Source organism: Macrotis lagotis, chromosome 7 (assembly GCF_037893015.1).
Source record: "Macrotis lagotis isolate mMagLag1 chromosome 7, bilby.v1.9.chrom.fasta, whole genome shotgun sequence".
Taxonomy (NCBI): Eukaryota; Metazoa; Chordata; class Mammalia; order Peramelemorphia; family Peramelidae; genus Macrotis; species Macrotis lagotis.
The window spans coordinates 64,146,863-64,163,637 of NC_133664.1; the positions used below are offsets into that span (position 1 = coordinate 64,146,863).

The window sequence follows — 16,775 nt, forward strand, 5'->3', positions numbered from 1 at the left end:
CCTATGACTTGTTTCTACCCATTTGGCTAGGCATAGTACTATATTCTTCAATACCTACTAATAATGAAAATTCTTATTTCAATAAGAGTAGAAAGCAAAGTAAAAAATTATAACCCTCAGAGGATAACAATAACATTACTTAATGCACTGTATACCAGAAAGACCAGAAAGAAAGGCTGTTTTTAAACAATTGCATCTACTTAAGGTCTATTCTCTTCAGTCTATAAGGGTTTCCAAAAGCTGAGCCAACAGCATTCAAGTTCTCATAGGGCTTATGTATGAACTGGAAAGAATTCTCTCAAAGGATTCTTTAAGAATGGGTCTCCAGATGAGGCTGGAGCACCCCCTCCAAAAAAAAAAAAAAAAAAGGATAAGAGTCACACCAGATGATCTCTAGGTAAGTTTTTGTGGTTGCTGTTCAGTCAATTTTCACTTGTGTCTGGCACATGACTTCATTTGGAAGTTTTCATGCCAAATGTACTAGCATGGTTTCTCATTTTCTGTTCCAGCTCATTTTACAGATGAGGAAACTGAGACAAGCAGGGTAAAGTGATTTGCCCAGACACCTAATAAGTGTCTGAAATTAGATGTGAATTCAGTTGGATGAATCTTCCTGTCTCCAGGTGCAGTATTTTATCCACTGAGCTATGTAGCTGCCCCTAAATAACCAGGTGATAAATTTCTACCATTTTCAAAGATCATATAAATTAGAGAAGGGTTATGATCTGCATCAGTATTCACATAAACTAAATCACAAACATCTGATGTCCAGTAAATTGGTAAAGTTCTTAAATGATGGAAATGGTCAATGTTGGAAAGGGGTTGTGGGAAGATAAGTACTCCAAAATAAAATAGAGCTTTGAATTTGTCCAACTATTCTAGAAAACAAGTTCTATTTTCATTTGGAGATGCGATCAATGGTATATAGTCCAAGAACAAAGATAAAAAAAAAGAATCCCATATATAGAAACTTTCTTTTTATGGGAGGGGGAGAGTTTATTTTTTTCCAATTACATGCAGAGATAGTTTTCAACATACATTTTATAAGATTTTGTGTTCCAAATTTTTTCTCCCTCCTTCTCTCCCATTTCCCCTTTCTAAAATGGTAAGCATTCTGATGCATGTGAGATATATGAAATCACTGAAACACATTTCCACACTAGTCATATTGTGAAAGAAGAAATTGAACAAAAGTGGAAATTTATAAAAACAAAACAAAAAGTGAAAATAATTTGTTTTGATTGGCTCCTATTCCCCAATTCTTTCTCTGGATCTGGAGAGCATTTTCCATCATGAGTCTTTTGGAATTTTCTTGGGTCCCTGAAATGCTGAGAAGTTAAATCTTGTGATCACGGCTGGTGTTGCTGTTACTATATTTTGGTTTACTCAGCATCAGTTCATGGAAGTCTTTCCAAGTTTTTTTTGAAATCCACCTGCCTATCATTTCCTGTAGCACAATAGTATTCCATCATATTCATGTACCATAACTTGTTCAGCTATTCCCCAAATGATGGGCATGCCCTCAATTTCCCATTCTTCGCCAAAACAAAAAGAAGTGCTATAAATATTGCTGTACAAGTGGATATTTTCCCCCCTTTTTTATGATATGTTTGGGACACAGACCTGCTAGTGGTATTGCTAGATCATAGGGTATGCATAGTTGGACTGCCCTTCGGGTATAGTCTTCAAAGTAGGTGGATTAAACAGGAAATTTTGTATAGTGGCAAAGATCTAGAAAACAAGTAAGTACCCATCAATTGGCAAAGGACTAAAAAATTATATGAATTTAGTGAAATATTACTTCACTGTCACCAATTATGGTTGAAGAATTCAGAGAAACACTGAAAGACATATGAAGTGATGAAAACAACAGAACAATAACAAAAAGAGACTGAACATGTAATTAAAATGACTAAATTTGTCTCAAAGAAAAGATGAGAAAATGCACCTACCATTATTTGTGGAAATGGGTAACTATGAATTTAGAACATTATATATACTATCAGATTCAGATGGTATAGTTTACTGAAATTATTTCTCACCTACCCTCTTCACTTTTTTGCTGTTTTATTACAAGAAATAACTTTCTGGAATGGGGAGAGGGAAGAAATATGCTTCAAAATAAAAATAATGTAAAAATAAAAGTTAAAAATTTCTAAAAAAATCTGTTAATGTCTATTAAATGCCAGTACAGCATGAAGAACAATGAAGTATAAATAGAAATTATCTTCAATAAGGTTTAAGGACAACAAAGAATTTGTAGTAACATGATTAACACACTATGCAACTGTGCATTAATTTTTTTTAATTCAAAGTAAAGTGGATTAACAGGAAAAGGAAATTGTAAAGTACCAAATTTTTAATCAAATATAGTTCTAGCATTAACAAAAGTAAATACTCTCAGATCACCTACTGGTTGGCACTTTGTGATAATTAGGAAAGTGTTATCTTTGGGTAGCCTGGAGTTGTTCAAGAAAATGGAGTTATCCAAGGAGTCCCAGGCACTGAGAACTTGTTATAAATGACTGCCTTCCTCACCATTTTGAGTAAGATGTCCATGACACCATTACCCAGAAATATGACTAATTCCACAAAGTACTGTTTACACATATTTAGCGGTCTACATATGCTTCAAATTCATTTCTCTCATGGACTTTCAATAAGCCTTCCAGTGAGGAAAGGTGATAAAGTCTGAAGAATGGATTCTGAAAACACATAGGGAAACAATTCCAATAAAGAAGAAAGGGCTATATCTAAAGAGACTGATGTGAATACAAAGCCATCTAACTTATCAGCCAACTCAGCCTTTTAAAAGACCTGTTCAGAAAAATTAAGATAAATAATAGAGAATAAATTAAAGAATTCAAATTAGGTTTGAAGAACTCAAGAGTGAAAAAAAAGCTCAAAGATTAGCTTATTTTAGAAAAGAAACTAAAAATAATTTAAAAAAAAAAAGAGGTTTAACTCTATTGGATAGGGGAGGCTAGGTGGCATAGTGGATAAAGCACCAGCCCTGGCGTCAGGAGTACCTGGGTTCAAATCCGGTCTCAGACACTTAATAATTACCTAGCTGTGTGGCCTTGGGCAAGCCACTTAACCCCATCTGCCTTACCAAAACAACAACAACAAAAAAAACAACAACAAAAAAAAACCCTAAAAATTCTATTGGATAAAAGAGAAGGAGCAAAGAGGAGTGAAGACCACTACTTGAGGTGAATAAGATGATACAGAGTCACTCAACTCATATTTTGCTTCTACTCCTGCCAGAGGAAAAAGAAGATTCTGAGGCAGTTAGGTGGAGCAGTAGATTGAGCATCAGCCCTGTAGTCAGAAGGACTTAAGTTCAAATCCAGCCTCGGACACTTAAAATTACCTAGCTGTATGACACTGGGCAAGTCATCTGATCCCATTGCTTGCAAAAAACACAACACAATAAAGATTCTTTGGACCGAAATGAGTTAAACAAGGCAAATAAGAACAGATGTGAGAACCAGGAGATAGCGGGACAGACCTTAGTCATTCTGTATCTGACTCACCTGGTCCCAAAGAGTTATCTCTTGGACCAACAGTACAGAAAGAAAAAACAAAAATCATTACTATATAATCTTCAGTGATCATTGCAAGACTGGAAAACTGGAGAAGATTCATAGGTTTGGAGAAGGGCAATCAATCACTGTTCTGATTTTCACAAAAGGAATGAAACTAGAGTTTGCCAACTACAGACCTGGGAGACTTCAACTCCTGACAAAATTCTGTAAAGTATTTTTATTAGAGAATAACTTGGAAAGAAATCAGAGATCTCGGAGAGTCAGCATGCCACTGTCAATAGGTCATGACAACCTAACCTTTCCACTTATTTTCTAAACAGGGTTACTAAACTAGCAGATCAGAAAAATTTTACAGATCTGAATTTCTTAATCAGGTTTCTCTGGCTAGATGTGTAAACTTGGATAGGGAAAAATTATTTCTTTATTTCAATAGAATATATTTCCTTTGTAATTCATTTTATATGTGTATGTATATATGTATATATGTGTGAATAGATAGATATAAAAATTTATGCATTCAGAAACAATTCTGAAAAAAAGGTTCATAAATTTAATCAGACTACAATAGTAGTTTATGACACAAAAAAGTTTAAGAACCCCCACTGCATATAAAGTTTACCTTGCTATTATGTAGAAAAACTAAAGAGATATGAATTCACAATAGTATAATTACATGGATTCAGGACTAGTTGAAAGACCAGCCCAACCAACAGTCAACTTTGAAAGAGTTCTCCAATGGCAGCTTCAGAAATTTTTCTTGGCCCTGTGTTGTTTAATGCTTATCAATGGATTAATGGCATAGAGGACTTGTATGTCAAGTCCGCAGATGACAAAATTAAGAGTGATTGAGTAAGGATGAAAAAATATCTTGACAGACTAAGACACTGGTCTAGATCCAACAAAAAGAAATTGAATAGGGGAAAATGTTAAAGGCTTACAAATGGGTTCAAAAAACCAACATTACAAGATTTAAGTATTGCAAGTTCAGTATTAGTTAACAGTATGATATGACAGCTAAACAAGGTTAAAAGAGTAAAAGAGGCTCAAACCCCTGAGTTCTTTTTCATCACAGGATCAGGTCATGTATGATGAGATCAGGTATCAACTTTATAAACTTCTTCATCCTTTCAGAGATCTATGAGTCTACTACAGAGCAAGCTGAACTACCAAGAAAGCCTTATAGGCCAATCATTTCCCACTGACATAAAGATAACAGACCTTCCAAATCTAACTAGATTCCCTGAAACTGCTGTTAATATGTAATTTTTGAGCCCTTTAAACCTTCAATACATAGAATTTAACTTTAAAACACTTTCAGATTCTTAGAGATTACTGCACTACTTGGAAGACTTCCTAGGAAATAGCTTCAACACCAAAATTTTTCAACAATATCAGGAGGAAGATTGTTCTATTGCAGGACTACACTAATGATAGGAAACTTTTTCCTTAGATTGATCTAAAATCTGCTTCTTTGCGATTTCCATACATTGTTCCTATTTTGGTCCTCTAGAATAACAGTAGCATACACCCTTCTTCCCTCTGATAGTTCTTCATACATTTAAAGACTGTCATTTCCTTCTCTAAGCTTAACATTTTTACTTGCCTATAAACTATTATTCATATTACAGAGTTTTCAGGAACCCTATCTTCTGGCTTGATAAACTAGGGAATATTCAAATGGGAGCAACATCCCAATATTTAATACCAAATACAATATTTCTAACCACCACAGAATAAAGGAGAACTACAGATCATCTTAATCTGAGTAAACTTCCATTCCACTGTTGAATCATGTTAATTTTTAGTTACCTAAAACCCTCTAAGTTTAAGAAAGTCAGAATAGCTTAGAAATCTTGCTGTTTAAAAAACCACATGGTTAAATCCTTAAAGGCAACTTGGTTGCATCATTTTATAATCTCGTTTCCTAACCGAAAACAAAACTTTTAAATATCCACATTTTTCCTTATGAATTTATAAAGATTCTGATTTTCATTATCCAGCCTAAGAAAGAATGGCTTTGAAAAGTCCAACACAAATAAGATTGATCATATCCTTTGACTCAGAAATTCCAATACTAGACCTCTGTCCAGAAGAAATCATTAAAAAACTAGGCAAAGTCCCACATGTTACCAAATATTCACAGTAGCTCTTTTTTACTGGCAAAGAATTGAGAATTGAGGAGATGTTCATCAATTGGGGAACCGTTGAACAAATTTTGGTATGTGAACCTTCTATAGAGACCATGAATGGTCAAACTCTAGAGAAGCATGGAATGAATTACAGGATCTGATGCTGAACAAAAGGGAGAGAACGTGTACACATCAACAGCAACACTGGGAGTTGATCATCCTCTCAGCAGTCCAGAGAGCTGGGACAACCAAGAGAGACTGGCTGTGGACAATGCCATCCACATCCAGAGGAAGAAAAACAAAATAAAACCAAACAAACCAAAAAAAAAAAAAACCCTTCAGAATCTAAATAAACAAACACTACATTCACTTTGTAAAAATTTCTCTTATGAATTTCTTCTCTATATCATGATTTTCTTTCCTTCCCCTTTTCCCAATTTCTCATACCAAAAATGACTAATCTTTAAACAGGTTAAACACAAATGTGTGTGTACAATATTCACCTGTACAATAACGATACTGAGGGGAGGGAGGTGGGAAAGGAGGGTGGAAGGAAATTATGTAACTTAAAAATATGCAAATGCATGAGGATGAATTTTGAAAAACTTTCATAACATGTAAATGAAAAAATAAAATATCAATTAAAAAAAGTACAACACATCTTAGAATATCCACATATCAGTTCTGTATTTAGCAATTTTCCCCTTATAGGAGACAAGGAAGTTTTTAGGTTTGGGATATTTTCACAAGATACTACTATCTTCATATTACAGATTTTATGATTATTTTATGTGAAAAAGATTAGCAGGAAGGAGCACTTTAACAAGTGTTAGGGGACTGCAGGAGGCCAAGTACTGTCCTTGTTGAAGGTTCTTTATAGTAATAGCAGTTAACTACACTCCAAATGATATTTTAGCTCAGACTCTCAGGCTTAAAAAGGTATAATTGACCTTACACATATTGCTACTGTTATTAGTCTCAGTCCAAGGAGGCTGCACCTTTTGGCAAAGCAAACACCAAGAACATAACAACTCATAATAACTCACAGTTGATAGAGCACTTTGAAATCTATAAAGCCCTTTCCTTCCCAGCAGCACTGTGAATGAGAGAGTATTGGTATTCCCATCTTCAGGGTTATCTAAGAGGTACCAAAAGAAATGAAAGCGTGATTTGCTAAAGGTCTTACAGCAGAACTTTATAAAATATAAAGGGAGACTAATGTCATGATTCTGATTCCAATCTCAGAATATTCAAGGATGAACTCTCCCTCTTTCCTTTGTCTTCTCTTCTATAAATGCAGCTAGGCGTGTCTGCACGTCTATTGTGTGTATATATGTACCTGTATCATGAATATGTGCAGGTGTCTGCATACATAGATACACATATACACACGAACATATATGTGTATATGTGTTTAGTATGTTTTTTCTTCTGGCCTGGCCCAGATTTGAGGCCTCCAGAGACAAGAACACACACACACTCTACAAAGTGTTTAAGCATGGCTTCGAGCAGTATAGGCTTACTAAAAAACAGATGGCTCATAAGATTGGAAATGTGATACTTAAAGCCTTTTAACAGTTTTCTATATTCTCTACATATTCCTCTTGGGCAGTTTCAATTAATCTTACCTAACTTGCTATGATTAAAAGTTTTATCCTTAGAATTTTTTTTATTAGTTGTTTGTTTTTTTGTTTGCTTGTTTTTTTTGGCAAGGCAATGGGGTTAAGTGGCTTGCCCAAGGCCACACAGCTAGGAAATTATTAAGTGTCTGAGGTCGGATTTGAACTCAGGGACTCCTGACTCCAGGGCTAGTGCTCTATCCACTGTACCACCTAGCTGCCCCTGTATCCTTTATGCATTTTTTCCTAATATCAAATAATTGCTCCAAGAAAGCTATGTTGTTTTGCTAATTTTGAAAGAGGACACTCTATCTCCAACTCCTGAGCCCATATTTTCTCACTGGTTGTCCATAATAACTGGAATTCTCTTCTGCCTTGCCTCTGCCTTCTGGACTCTTTCAAGATTTTCTACAGACTGCATCCCACCTTCTGCAAGAAGTCTTTCTCTCCAGCTCCTCCACATGCCAGTTACCTCCTACTAAGATTATCTCCAATTTACTGTGTCTAGATCTTGTTTGTAAGTGGTTAGTTCACCCATTAGACATGATGGCAGGGTTTGTTTTTTGCCTTTATCTGTATCTCTAGCAAGGTGTCTGGTACATTTTGTTGTTCAATTGCTCAGATGTACCAACACTGGTACCAGGGGGGTTTTCTTGCCACTTTCTTCTCCAGCAGATTAATCCAGAGTTTAGGTTTGCCAAGGGTCACATCGTGAGGAAGGATCTGAGGTTGCATCTGAACTCAGGTCTTCTGACTCCAGGCTCTCCACTGCACTCCCGAGTCACTGCTACTAGCTGTCTACATTTGGTACAAAGCAATTATTTAATAAATACTGGTGAGCCAATTTGTCTAAAGAGTAGGATATATCCAGGCTTCTGAAAACCTTATCTGATACCCTCAGACTCAACAGACAATGCTGCTGCTGGTCAGTCCATCACTGCCACTTTTTCTCACATAAGAATCACAGAATTTTCAAACTTCAAGGGAATTTCTCATTTTACAATTGAGGAAACTGATCTCACCAGGTCAAGTGGCTTGCCTGAATTATTTCCCACTATTTGGCATTCTCAACAGAGAGAGGAGATGCTTCCAGGAGCAAAGTCACTTCCCTACTTGGCTTAGAGACTTCACTGTGAGATTCTCCATCATTAGTGTAATTTTATAATGAGTGGACATACAAATATTGATGGTGAATTTAAATAAGTACCTTTTCAAAGGTATTTTTAAGCAATTCCTCTTAAACTTGGTAATCACAAAAAATGATAAATACATAAAAATTATTCAGGGGAAATTCAGGCCAAATGGTAAAATGGGACATTAAATACATCCCCATATCATTTGTTGTTGAATATAAAAAAAATTAAAATTGTCTTTCTATTTTGCATTCACTTCTCTGACCACAAACTTCACCTAATGTCTAATACCAAAGTATGAGTTAATTTGTGATCTAGAACCTGCTGTCACCTAACTTCATAGATTCCTTTTAATTTATTTTCTCTCCTCATATTTGTTCCACCCCATTTGGACCTCTTTCTGCCACAATACCTCTGCTCTGGTGGATCCCTATTTCCAGCTCCTTCTCTTTTTCACGTGTCGAATTCCTATCCACAGTTTAAAGTTTATTAGACTTCCTCACTTTCTGGCACATTGTTTTGCAAACAGGTCCATATTATATATGTTCACCATATAAACAAACACTATAATTTATAATATATATCAAAGTCTCAGTAATAGGTACAATTGTATGTTACTTGTAAATTAACAAATATAAAACTCCTCATTTTTCATCTTTATACCAAAAATTGACTGCATTTTTTTGAGAACCTATTTTGGGTTTGATACAGTACATAATATCCAAGACAGTACTGATAAAGATGCCTACAATCTACTAGTTCTATAAACACAAGCACACACACAGATTAGCAAGAAACAAATAGCTAATGACAATGTAAAAAAGTCTACATCATACATCGTTAAAGTTATAACAATTAGAGAAGAGACTCTTGTACCAGAAATCCCATTGCTAAGGCATACACCTTAAGAAAGTCAAAGACAGAAAGAAAAGTTTCACACACCCCAAACTAAGAAAGAAAACAAAGTGGATACCCATTGAGGGGAAACGGCTAAATAAATTATAATACATGAAAATAAATATTATTTATATGAAAATTGTCACACCATAATTAACAATAAACAGTAGTAATATGGACAAGTATGGAAGACTCATATGAAATGACAGAAAGTAAACACAACTAAAAAATATGCCTGATGATTACAACAATTGAAAGAACAACAAAACAAACTGAATGCTATGTATTTATAAATGACCAAGCTTGGAGCAGAAGATGATCTGAGGAAGTAGGGAATTGTGAGGGTAAAGTATTTGACATGATGTTGGATTCAGTGGATATGTTGGCTAGTTTTGCTAAACAGTTTTCTTTCTCTCCTTTTTTGATTCTTTATTATCTGAGAAGGGAGAGGGAATCAATATATATTAGAACATGAAAGTGATGTGAAGAAAAGAAATGATATCCATAATTTTTTTTTAAATTAAGGTAGGATAGCATATGATAAAATGTGAATGATGCAAGAAGAATCAGAGGAGAGAGGAAGTACAGGTATTTGGAGACTATCAGCCTTGAACCTCTAATGTAAACAAGTCTCTTTCTCTGAGCCTCAGTTTAATCATCTTTAAAGTAGAAATAGTAATATCTACAACACATACTTCACAGGGCAGCTCTGAGGGTCAAATGAGATCATACATACAGACTTGAAGCTATTTTTCCCCCTACTAGGACAGCTATAAAACTCCAGCACCAATGCCAATGGACAACTCCTCTCAACTTAAAGTTTCAGAGTTGCTTGGGTGGGGTGAGAGCAATTAAATAACTTGCTCCAGGTTATCCAGGTCGTATGTGTCAGAGTCTGGCCCTAATTCCAATATTACACACCACCTCTCCAACATCAACTAAGAGCATTAAAAACATAATGTGCAATGGAAAGCTGAAGAAAGGGTTCCAGAGGAGATGGGACTGAAGCTGAATCACGAAGAAAGGTGAGGCAGCAACAAACTTTACAATGAGGAACATGAGCAAAGGCAATGGTATTTATTCAGAGTTCAAACAAAAAGAAAAATTCTATACAGGCTGCATTGCAGAGTCAAAAGAAAACACTACTGCTCTTCAGGTTTAGTACAAACACTTTTGAAAGGTTCATTTGCACATACTTTCAAATTAAAAAATCTAATTTTACCTGAACCATTTTCCATGGATGAATAAAAATAACTAGTTGCATCAGAAATGTTACATTTTCAGTTAGTAGAGAATAATAAGTTGATTTACATTTCTACATGACATGGGTATAAGGCTTTAGGGGAACACAATTTGTCTTAAGTTATATAGCAATAAACTTTATTTGGAAAAGGTAGAATTGACTACTTAGATGGACATGAAAATGAGACTCTGATTAACTTCACTGATTTCTCCTGTGGTCCAAGTTCAATTCCACCCAACACAAACTAACAAAATTGGTTTATGGAATTCCAGTCTTACCATTAAGAAGTATACTTTATTACATCACAGTAAGTTAAGAACAGATACATTTAACTATAAACTTAGAACCATCACAAAACCCTTTTAAAGCAACACTATTCTGTATTAAGATAGCAACAATTAACATAATTAAATTCGCAGAAGTTAAATAATAAATACAATAGCTCACTCAAACTAGTCTGCCAACATTATTGTAAAATAATTCCCTTTTTAAATGTATACATATAAATGTGCCCAGGGATTATTATGAACAGAGTATAAAATAATTAAGAAAGAAACATTTGTGCACACTTCTTTATGTCTGGGATATCAAACCATTTGTTCATAATATAAGAGCATTTTGCTTCACTTTCCATTATACACACACACACACACAATATATAGTTTATCCAGCATAGGAAAATGCACTGTAATTACATCTAATAAAAAAATGAAGTACTCTCTCTACCTGTGAATATGTAGATCACCCTTAACATACCTACATAAGATGCAATTTTACTCAGACAAGACAAAATTTTTCTTAATTTCTCCTAGATATACAAGATGATCTTGCCAATAACATCAAAATTAAGACATTTAACAGTCAAGAACAAAAGATACTGTAATTGCTAATAGAAGTCAAGTGTACAATTGAAAACATTTCTTTCTGGCCTGAGCATAGAGTATCCAGTATAAATCTTATTTTCAGGAATATTTAGTTGAGTTATTTAAAAAAACATTTTTTTTAAAGTACAAAGTACAAAGCAAATAGCATGCTAATTAAAGTGTACATTAGAGACATATGACAAGCCTAGGAGGACAATGCATGTTATCTAAGTGCCAAATCTATCAAAGCAATCATCAAGTTGTAGGCCTTCATATAAACTATTATACCAATTTCAAAAGGAGTTATTATGGTACCACATCAACGACCAGAGGATTATGTTACTACTATACTTAGTCATGTTCATGTTTGTACCTACAAACAGGTGTCTTAAGATGTAGTCTAGAATAAAGCCCAAAGTAAACTTTAAGTGGTAGCATCTGACAAAAAAAATAAAGTTAAATGAACTCCAAATAAATGACTGTACTCCACCAGATCAAAATCAACTTCAGATAACCTAATATGAAGTCAACAGTGGGGGGGGGGGGGAATTCTATTTATCTGATATAGGAAAAACTAAGTTCACCTTTAAACTATTTTACAAAACTGTCATAATTCATGCAGTTACACTTGCTAATTTCATAGTCTTCATTACAGTTAATTTTATGTGATTATGAAGTCAAAACACTAGAAATGACTAGATGAGAAGGAAGTACTAAACTCTAAATGGCAGCTATTTATGTTGTCAAGTTAAACACTTAATTTTACAATAACAATATAGGTGTGCTTTTATAAAGCAAGGTTTGCTGAATCTCTTGCACTTCTGATATGAAAATTATAGTCATCTCCAGTCACACAGAAACAAAAATCCTTCATCATAGGAAAAAATTCAAAATATAAGAATAAGAGAGAGAGAGAGAGAGAGAGAGAGAAGAAAGAAGCAATATAAGAAGTAGTTTTGGTTCTGGTTTTAAAAGCTTCTGAAGAAACAAGCATCTTCCCTGTCTTGTTAAGCTGACCTGGCATTGCCAATAAGGATGCCCATAAGAAGCAGTGAATAGACTGACAGTGGGTCCTTCAGAAAAGACTAGCCTGGACAGGCACCACACAATCTTTTTTTTTAAACCAAGGACAGCAATTCACAAAGCTCCTAAATAAGGAACAAACCATATAAAAAGAACTCCACCAAAGACAAGACCGCACTAGATTCCATAGACACTTACTACCAAACATTTTCAAGGATTTAACCTTAGTTCTTGGAAAACACTGGCGTTTTCTCCAAGGGAGAGAGACAGTTGACACCCACAGCGATGGCAGACACATCTATCTGTTCTAGCAATTCTCCGGGTCCCGCAGGAAACCAAATACAAGACATTAAAAAAAAAACCCAAACCACATCACATCCTCACACACGATCACCCGGGATGCGCTCCCTCGGGTGTGGGGCTGACACCCCGACCAACCCCAAAGTCTTTAATGCAGGATCCTTGAAGGAGAAAGGGGAGCCAGGGAGGGGGTGTCTCTCCTGTCCTCCCTCTAGATTGGGGATAGCAACTCTGTTCCCCAGCCAAAGGGGCAGCCTGCAGAGACAAACGGGAAGGCGGGGGACCCTCTCGCGGCTCAGCCCCGAGACCGACCATTAACCGGCTGAAATCCGAGGGAAGACCCCACTCTTTTCCCTGTAGCACGCCGGCGGCGCCCCCACCCCCGGTCCCCGCGGCGCTCTCACCTCCGTGCCAGGTGTTGCTCGGGGGCGACTCCCGGCTCCATCTACCTCAGGTAGACCAGTCCAGCGTGTCGCCATGATTTCATTCCCAATGACAAAGGAGGGGCAAATCCTCCGGAGTCCACATTGGAGGACCCCACCCCCCGGGCCCACCCCCCAGCGATGCAATTCCAATCCAGCCCCGGCCGGGGGGCAGAGAGTCAGAGACACCAGGCCGGTCCCGTGTGAAAAACCAAGGACACCAACACCTTCGGGGCGCCGAGAGGCTCTCTTGGGGCTTCAACTGAATTCGGGGTCCTCCTCCATTTCTGTCGGGTGGAAACGAGCTGATTAAAAAAACGAAGAAAGAAGAGAGTGAGGAGGGAGGTCTGGCTCGGGGGGCGCATCCCTCCCAGACCAGGGCAGGGCCCGGGCCCCTTCCTGCCCCCCCGGAGTCTCGGGGTGCGGGGCGCCCCCACCAGACGGGGCGAGCCGGCCAGAACGGACTCTGCCAGGCCCGGGGGCTCGTCAGCTCGGTCCACTAGTCGGCCTCGCCGGGACCCCCAAACCGGAGGCGCCTGGGGGGCCGCTTGGGTTCCGGGGGTGTCACGGACCATTTATTGGGGGGGCTAAGGCATTTCAATAACCCAGTTCTGGGGGCGAGCTCGGCTCATGTTTTCAAACACGCCCCCTGCCATCCCCGCAAACCGCCCCCACCCCAAACTATCTGCGAAGGCCAAGGCCGCCCGGGGGGCTCGCCCACCCCGGAGAAGCGGGGGCCGCAGCTCGGGGCGCCCCTCAAAACTTCGGGGCCCCCGCCGGGCCGGAGCCCCTTCCCCGCGCTCCCCCGCGCTCGGGCGGCTGCTTTCTCCGGCGGCGGGGAGCCGGGCCGGGCCCCCGAGCCTCCTCCCCAGAGGAAGCGGGGCGGCCGGGGCGCCGGGGCACGCACCCCGGGCCGGGCCGGGCCGGGCTCGGGAACACTGAGGCGGCCCCCGCCCCGGCCCGGCCCCCGGCCCCGGCCCGGCCCGGCCCCCGCCCCGCCGCCGCCTTTGTGCCGCTCCGGCCCCGCGCGTGCCCGCGCGCACATGCACCCTCCCGGGGCCCCCACGCACCGGGCGCCGCTCGTGCCGCCTCCTCTCCGCCGCGCCGCGCCGCCCCCGACCCCTCCCGGGCGCTGCCGCGACCTGCCCGGGCCGGCCGGGCCTGGCGGGGCGGGGCGGCTCGGGGTCCCTGGGCGGGCTGGGCCCGCTCGGACCAGTGACAGGGGCGGCCTGGGCCGCCGCGCCGAGCGCTTCCCGGGCCGGCCTCCGGCGCTTCCTCCGGCCCGCCCCGCCCCGCCCCCCGCCTCTCCCCCGGGGCGGCCGCGGGGCAGCTTCGGCGCCGAGCTGGGAGCGCCGGGCAGAGCCGCGTGCCCGCCGGGCCCTGCGCCGCCTGCGCCCGCCCGGCCCTCAGGGGCTCATGCACACTTTATTTGGGTCCCGGGCAGCGCGGGAAGCGCCAGAGGAGGGGGCGCAGCCCCGCCGCCGCCCCCCGCCGCATCCCGACCCCGCGGCCCCCGCGGCCCCCGCTCCTGCCAGCGCAGCCGGCCAGCTCCCTCCGCTGCGCCGCGCCTCCCGACATCTCCCGCTGCACCCCGGCCAATGGGGAGCGAGCACGGGGGGCGCGACGGCCAATCAGCGCGCCCGCCCCGCCCGGCGGCCCCCGGCGCCCCCGCCCCCCCGCTATCTGCCCTCCCCAGGCCGCCCCGCCCCCGCCCGAGAGGCCGCTCCCGGGGGGCTCCGGGGGGCGGGGCGGGGGCTGGGCCCCGCGGCCCGAGCCGGCGCGGGCATTGTTATCTGCGGGGCTGCGGGGCCCGGGCCGCCCATTGTGTCCGGCAGAAAGGGCCCGACGCGGCGGCCGCGGGGAGCCCCCTTCTCCCCTCCCCCCCGGCCTGGGGGCACGTTTCCCGATAACAAAAAGGAGCCCCACCCCGAGCCCGAGCCGGGTGCTGGGGGACACCTCCGACCTCTCCCCTCGGGCCTCGGACAAAAGAGCGGGGCCCCGCTCTGTCCCCCCAGAGAGCCAGCTGGGGGTCCTCGGGCAGGAGGCGGCGACGGGCCACGCGGACGGGGCGTGGGGCACCGGAGCACCCCCAGGCCCGCGCCGACGGGGCGTCCCCCGAGGAAGAGGAGGGAGCGGGGCGCCGGCCCGGGCAGCCCCGCCGGGAGGCGGCCGGCGCGGCCCTGCACAGACGCCCGCGCCTTTGACGAGCCGCCCCGTGCCAGGCCGCCCCGTGCCAGGCCGCCCCGTGCCAGGCCGGGCACAGGGAGCAAGGGAGAGCAAGGCGGGAGCCGCAGATTTAGGAATCCCTAGACAGCAGCCGCCCACAGATGCACATTGGGGGGTAGGAAGAACCTCCATCAGACGGGCTCCTGGGGGGCACATCCGAGCAGGGTTTCAGATGTGAGACAGGAGGATATGGTTTACTATCTAAGAAAAGAGTGCAAACGTGGAAACAGGGCAGCCAGCGCACGGACATCAGAGAGAGACACACAGACAGACAGAGAGAGAGGAAAAAGTCAGGAAGAAGAGAAAAAAGACTGAAAAAGAAAGAGGACTAGAAGGACAGGGGAAAAGGAAGAAGAGAAAAAAGACTGAAAGAGAAAGAAAGAGGACTAGAAGGACAGGGGAAAAGGAAGAAGAGAAAAAAGACTGGAAGGGACAGGAAAGACAGAAAGAAGGACAGGAAGGAGAGAAACACAAAAGAGAGAAAAAGATATTGAAAGAGACAGGAAAGAGAAAGAAAAAGGACTAGAAGGAGCGGGGAAAAGGAAGAAGAGAAAAAAAGACTGGAAGAGACAGGAAAGAGAGAAAGAAGGACAGGAAGGAGAGAAACACAAAAGAGAAAAAAGATATTGAAAGACAAAGACAGGAAAAAGAAAGAGGACTGGAAGGAGAGAGGAAAAAGTCAGAAAGAAGAGAAAAAAGACTGAAAGGTAAGAAAAAGAACTGGAAGGAAAGAAAGAGGCAGGAAGGATTAAAAAAAGATTGAAAGAGAAAGAAAGTGAATTGGAAGGACAGGAAGAAGGAAGAAGAGAAAAAAAGATACTGAAAGAGACAGGAAAGAGAAAGAAAGAGGACTGGAAGGAGAGGGGAAAAGGAAGAAGAGAAAAAAGACTGGAAGAGACAGGAAAGAGAGAAAGAAGGACAGGAAGGAGAGAAACACAAAAGAGAAAAAAGATATTGAAAGAGAAAGACAGGAAAAAGAAAGAGGACTGGAAGGAGAGAGGGAAAAGTCAGAAAGAAGAGAAAAAAAGACTGAAAGGTAAGAAAAAAGAACTGGAAGGAAAGAAAGAGGCAGGAAGGATTAAAAAAAGATTGAAAGAGAAAGAAAGTAGATTGGAAGGACAGGAAGAAGGAAGAAGAGAAAAAAGATACTGAAAGAGACAGGAAAGAGGACTGGAAGGAGAGGAAAAAGTCAGGAAGAAGAGAAAAAAGATACTGAAAGAGAAAGGAAGAGAGAAAGCTATAGGAAGGAGAGAAAGGGCATTAAGAATCCCTTAGATTCTACTTTCTACCACTGCTGAGATCTTGAACAAATAAATTCTCTAGGCCTCCTTTTCCTTTCCTATAAATGAGGATAATAATACCTTGCTCTACC

The 16,775-nt window shown here is 41.6% G+C and overlaps 1 protein-coding gene across 4 annotated transcripts in view; it reads right to left on the bottom strand.

The window, feature by feature from the left end:
• ARHGAP21 (Rho GTPase activating protein 21) overlaps positions 1-14,324 on the bottom strand; it is a 153,727-nt gene extending 139,403 nt beyond the window's left edge. For 3 of the 4 annotated variants that reach the window (XM_074193016.1, XM_074193013.1, XM_074193014.1), the window contains exons 1-2: positions 14,248-14,323; positions 13,160-13,482 (exon numbers count right to left, since the gene is read on the bottom strand). In XM_074193016.1, the coding sequence (XP_074049117.1) occupies positions 13,160-13,234 (75 nt within the window). In that variant the 5' untranslated portion in view covers positions 13,235-13,482; positions 14,248-14,323. Of the gene's footprint in view, positions 1-13,159; positions 13,483-14,247 lie in introns of all 4 variants that reach the window. The other variant, XM_074193012.1, reaches the window with a different exon arrangement.
• Between the last annotated feature and the right edge of the window lie 2,451 nt (positions 14,325-16,775).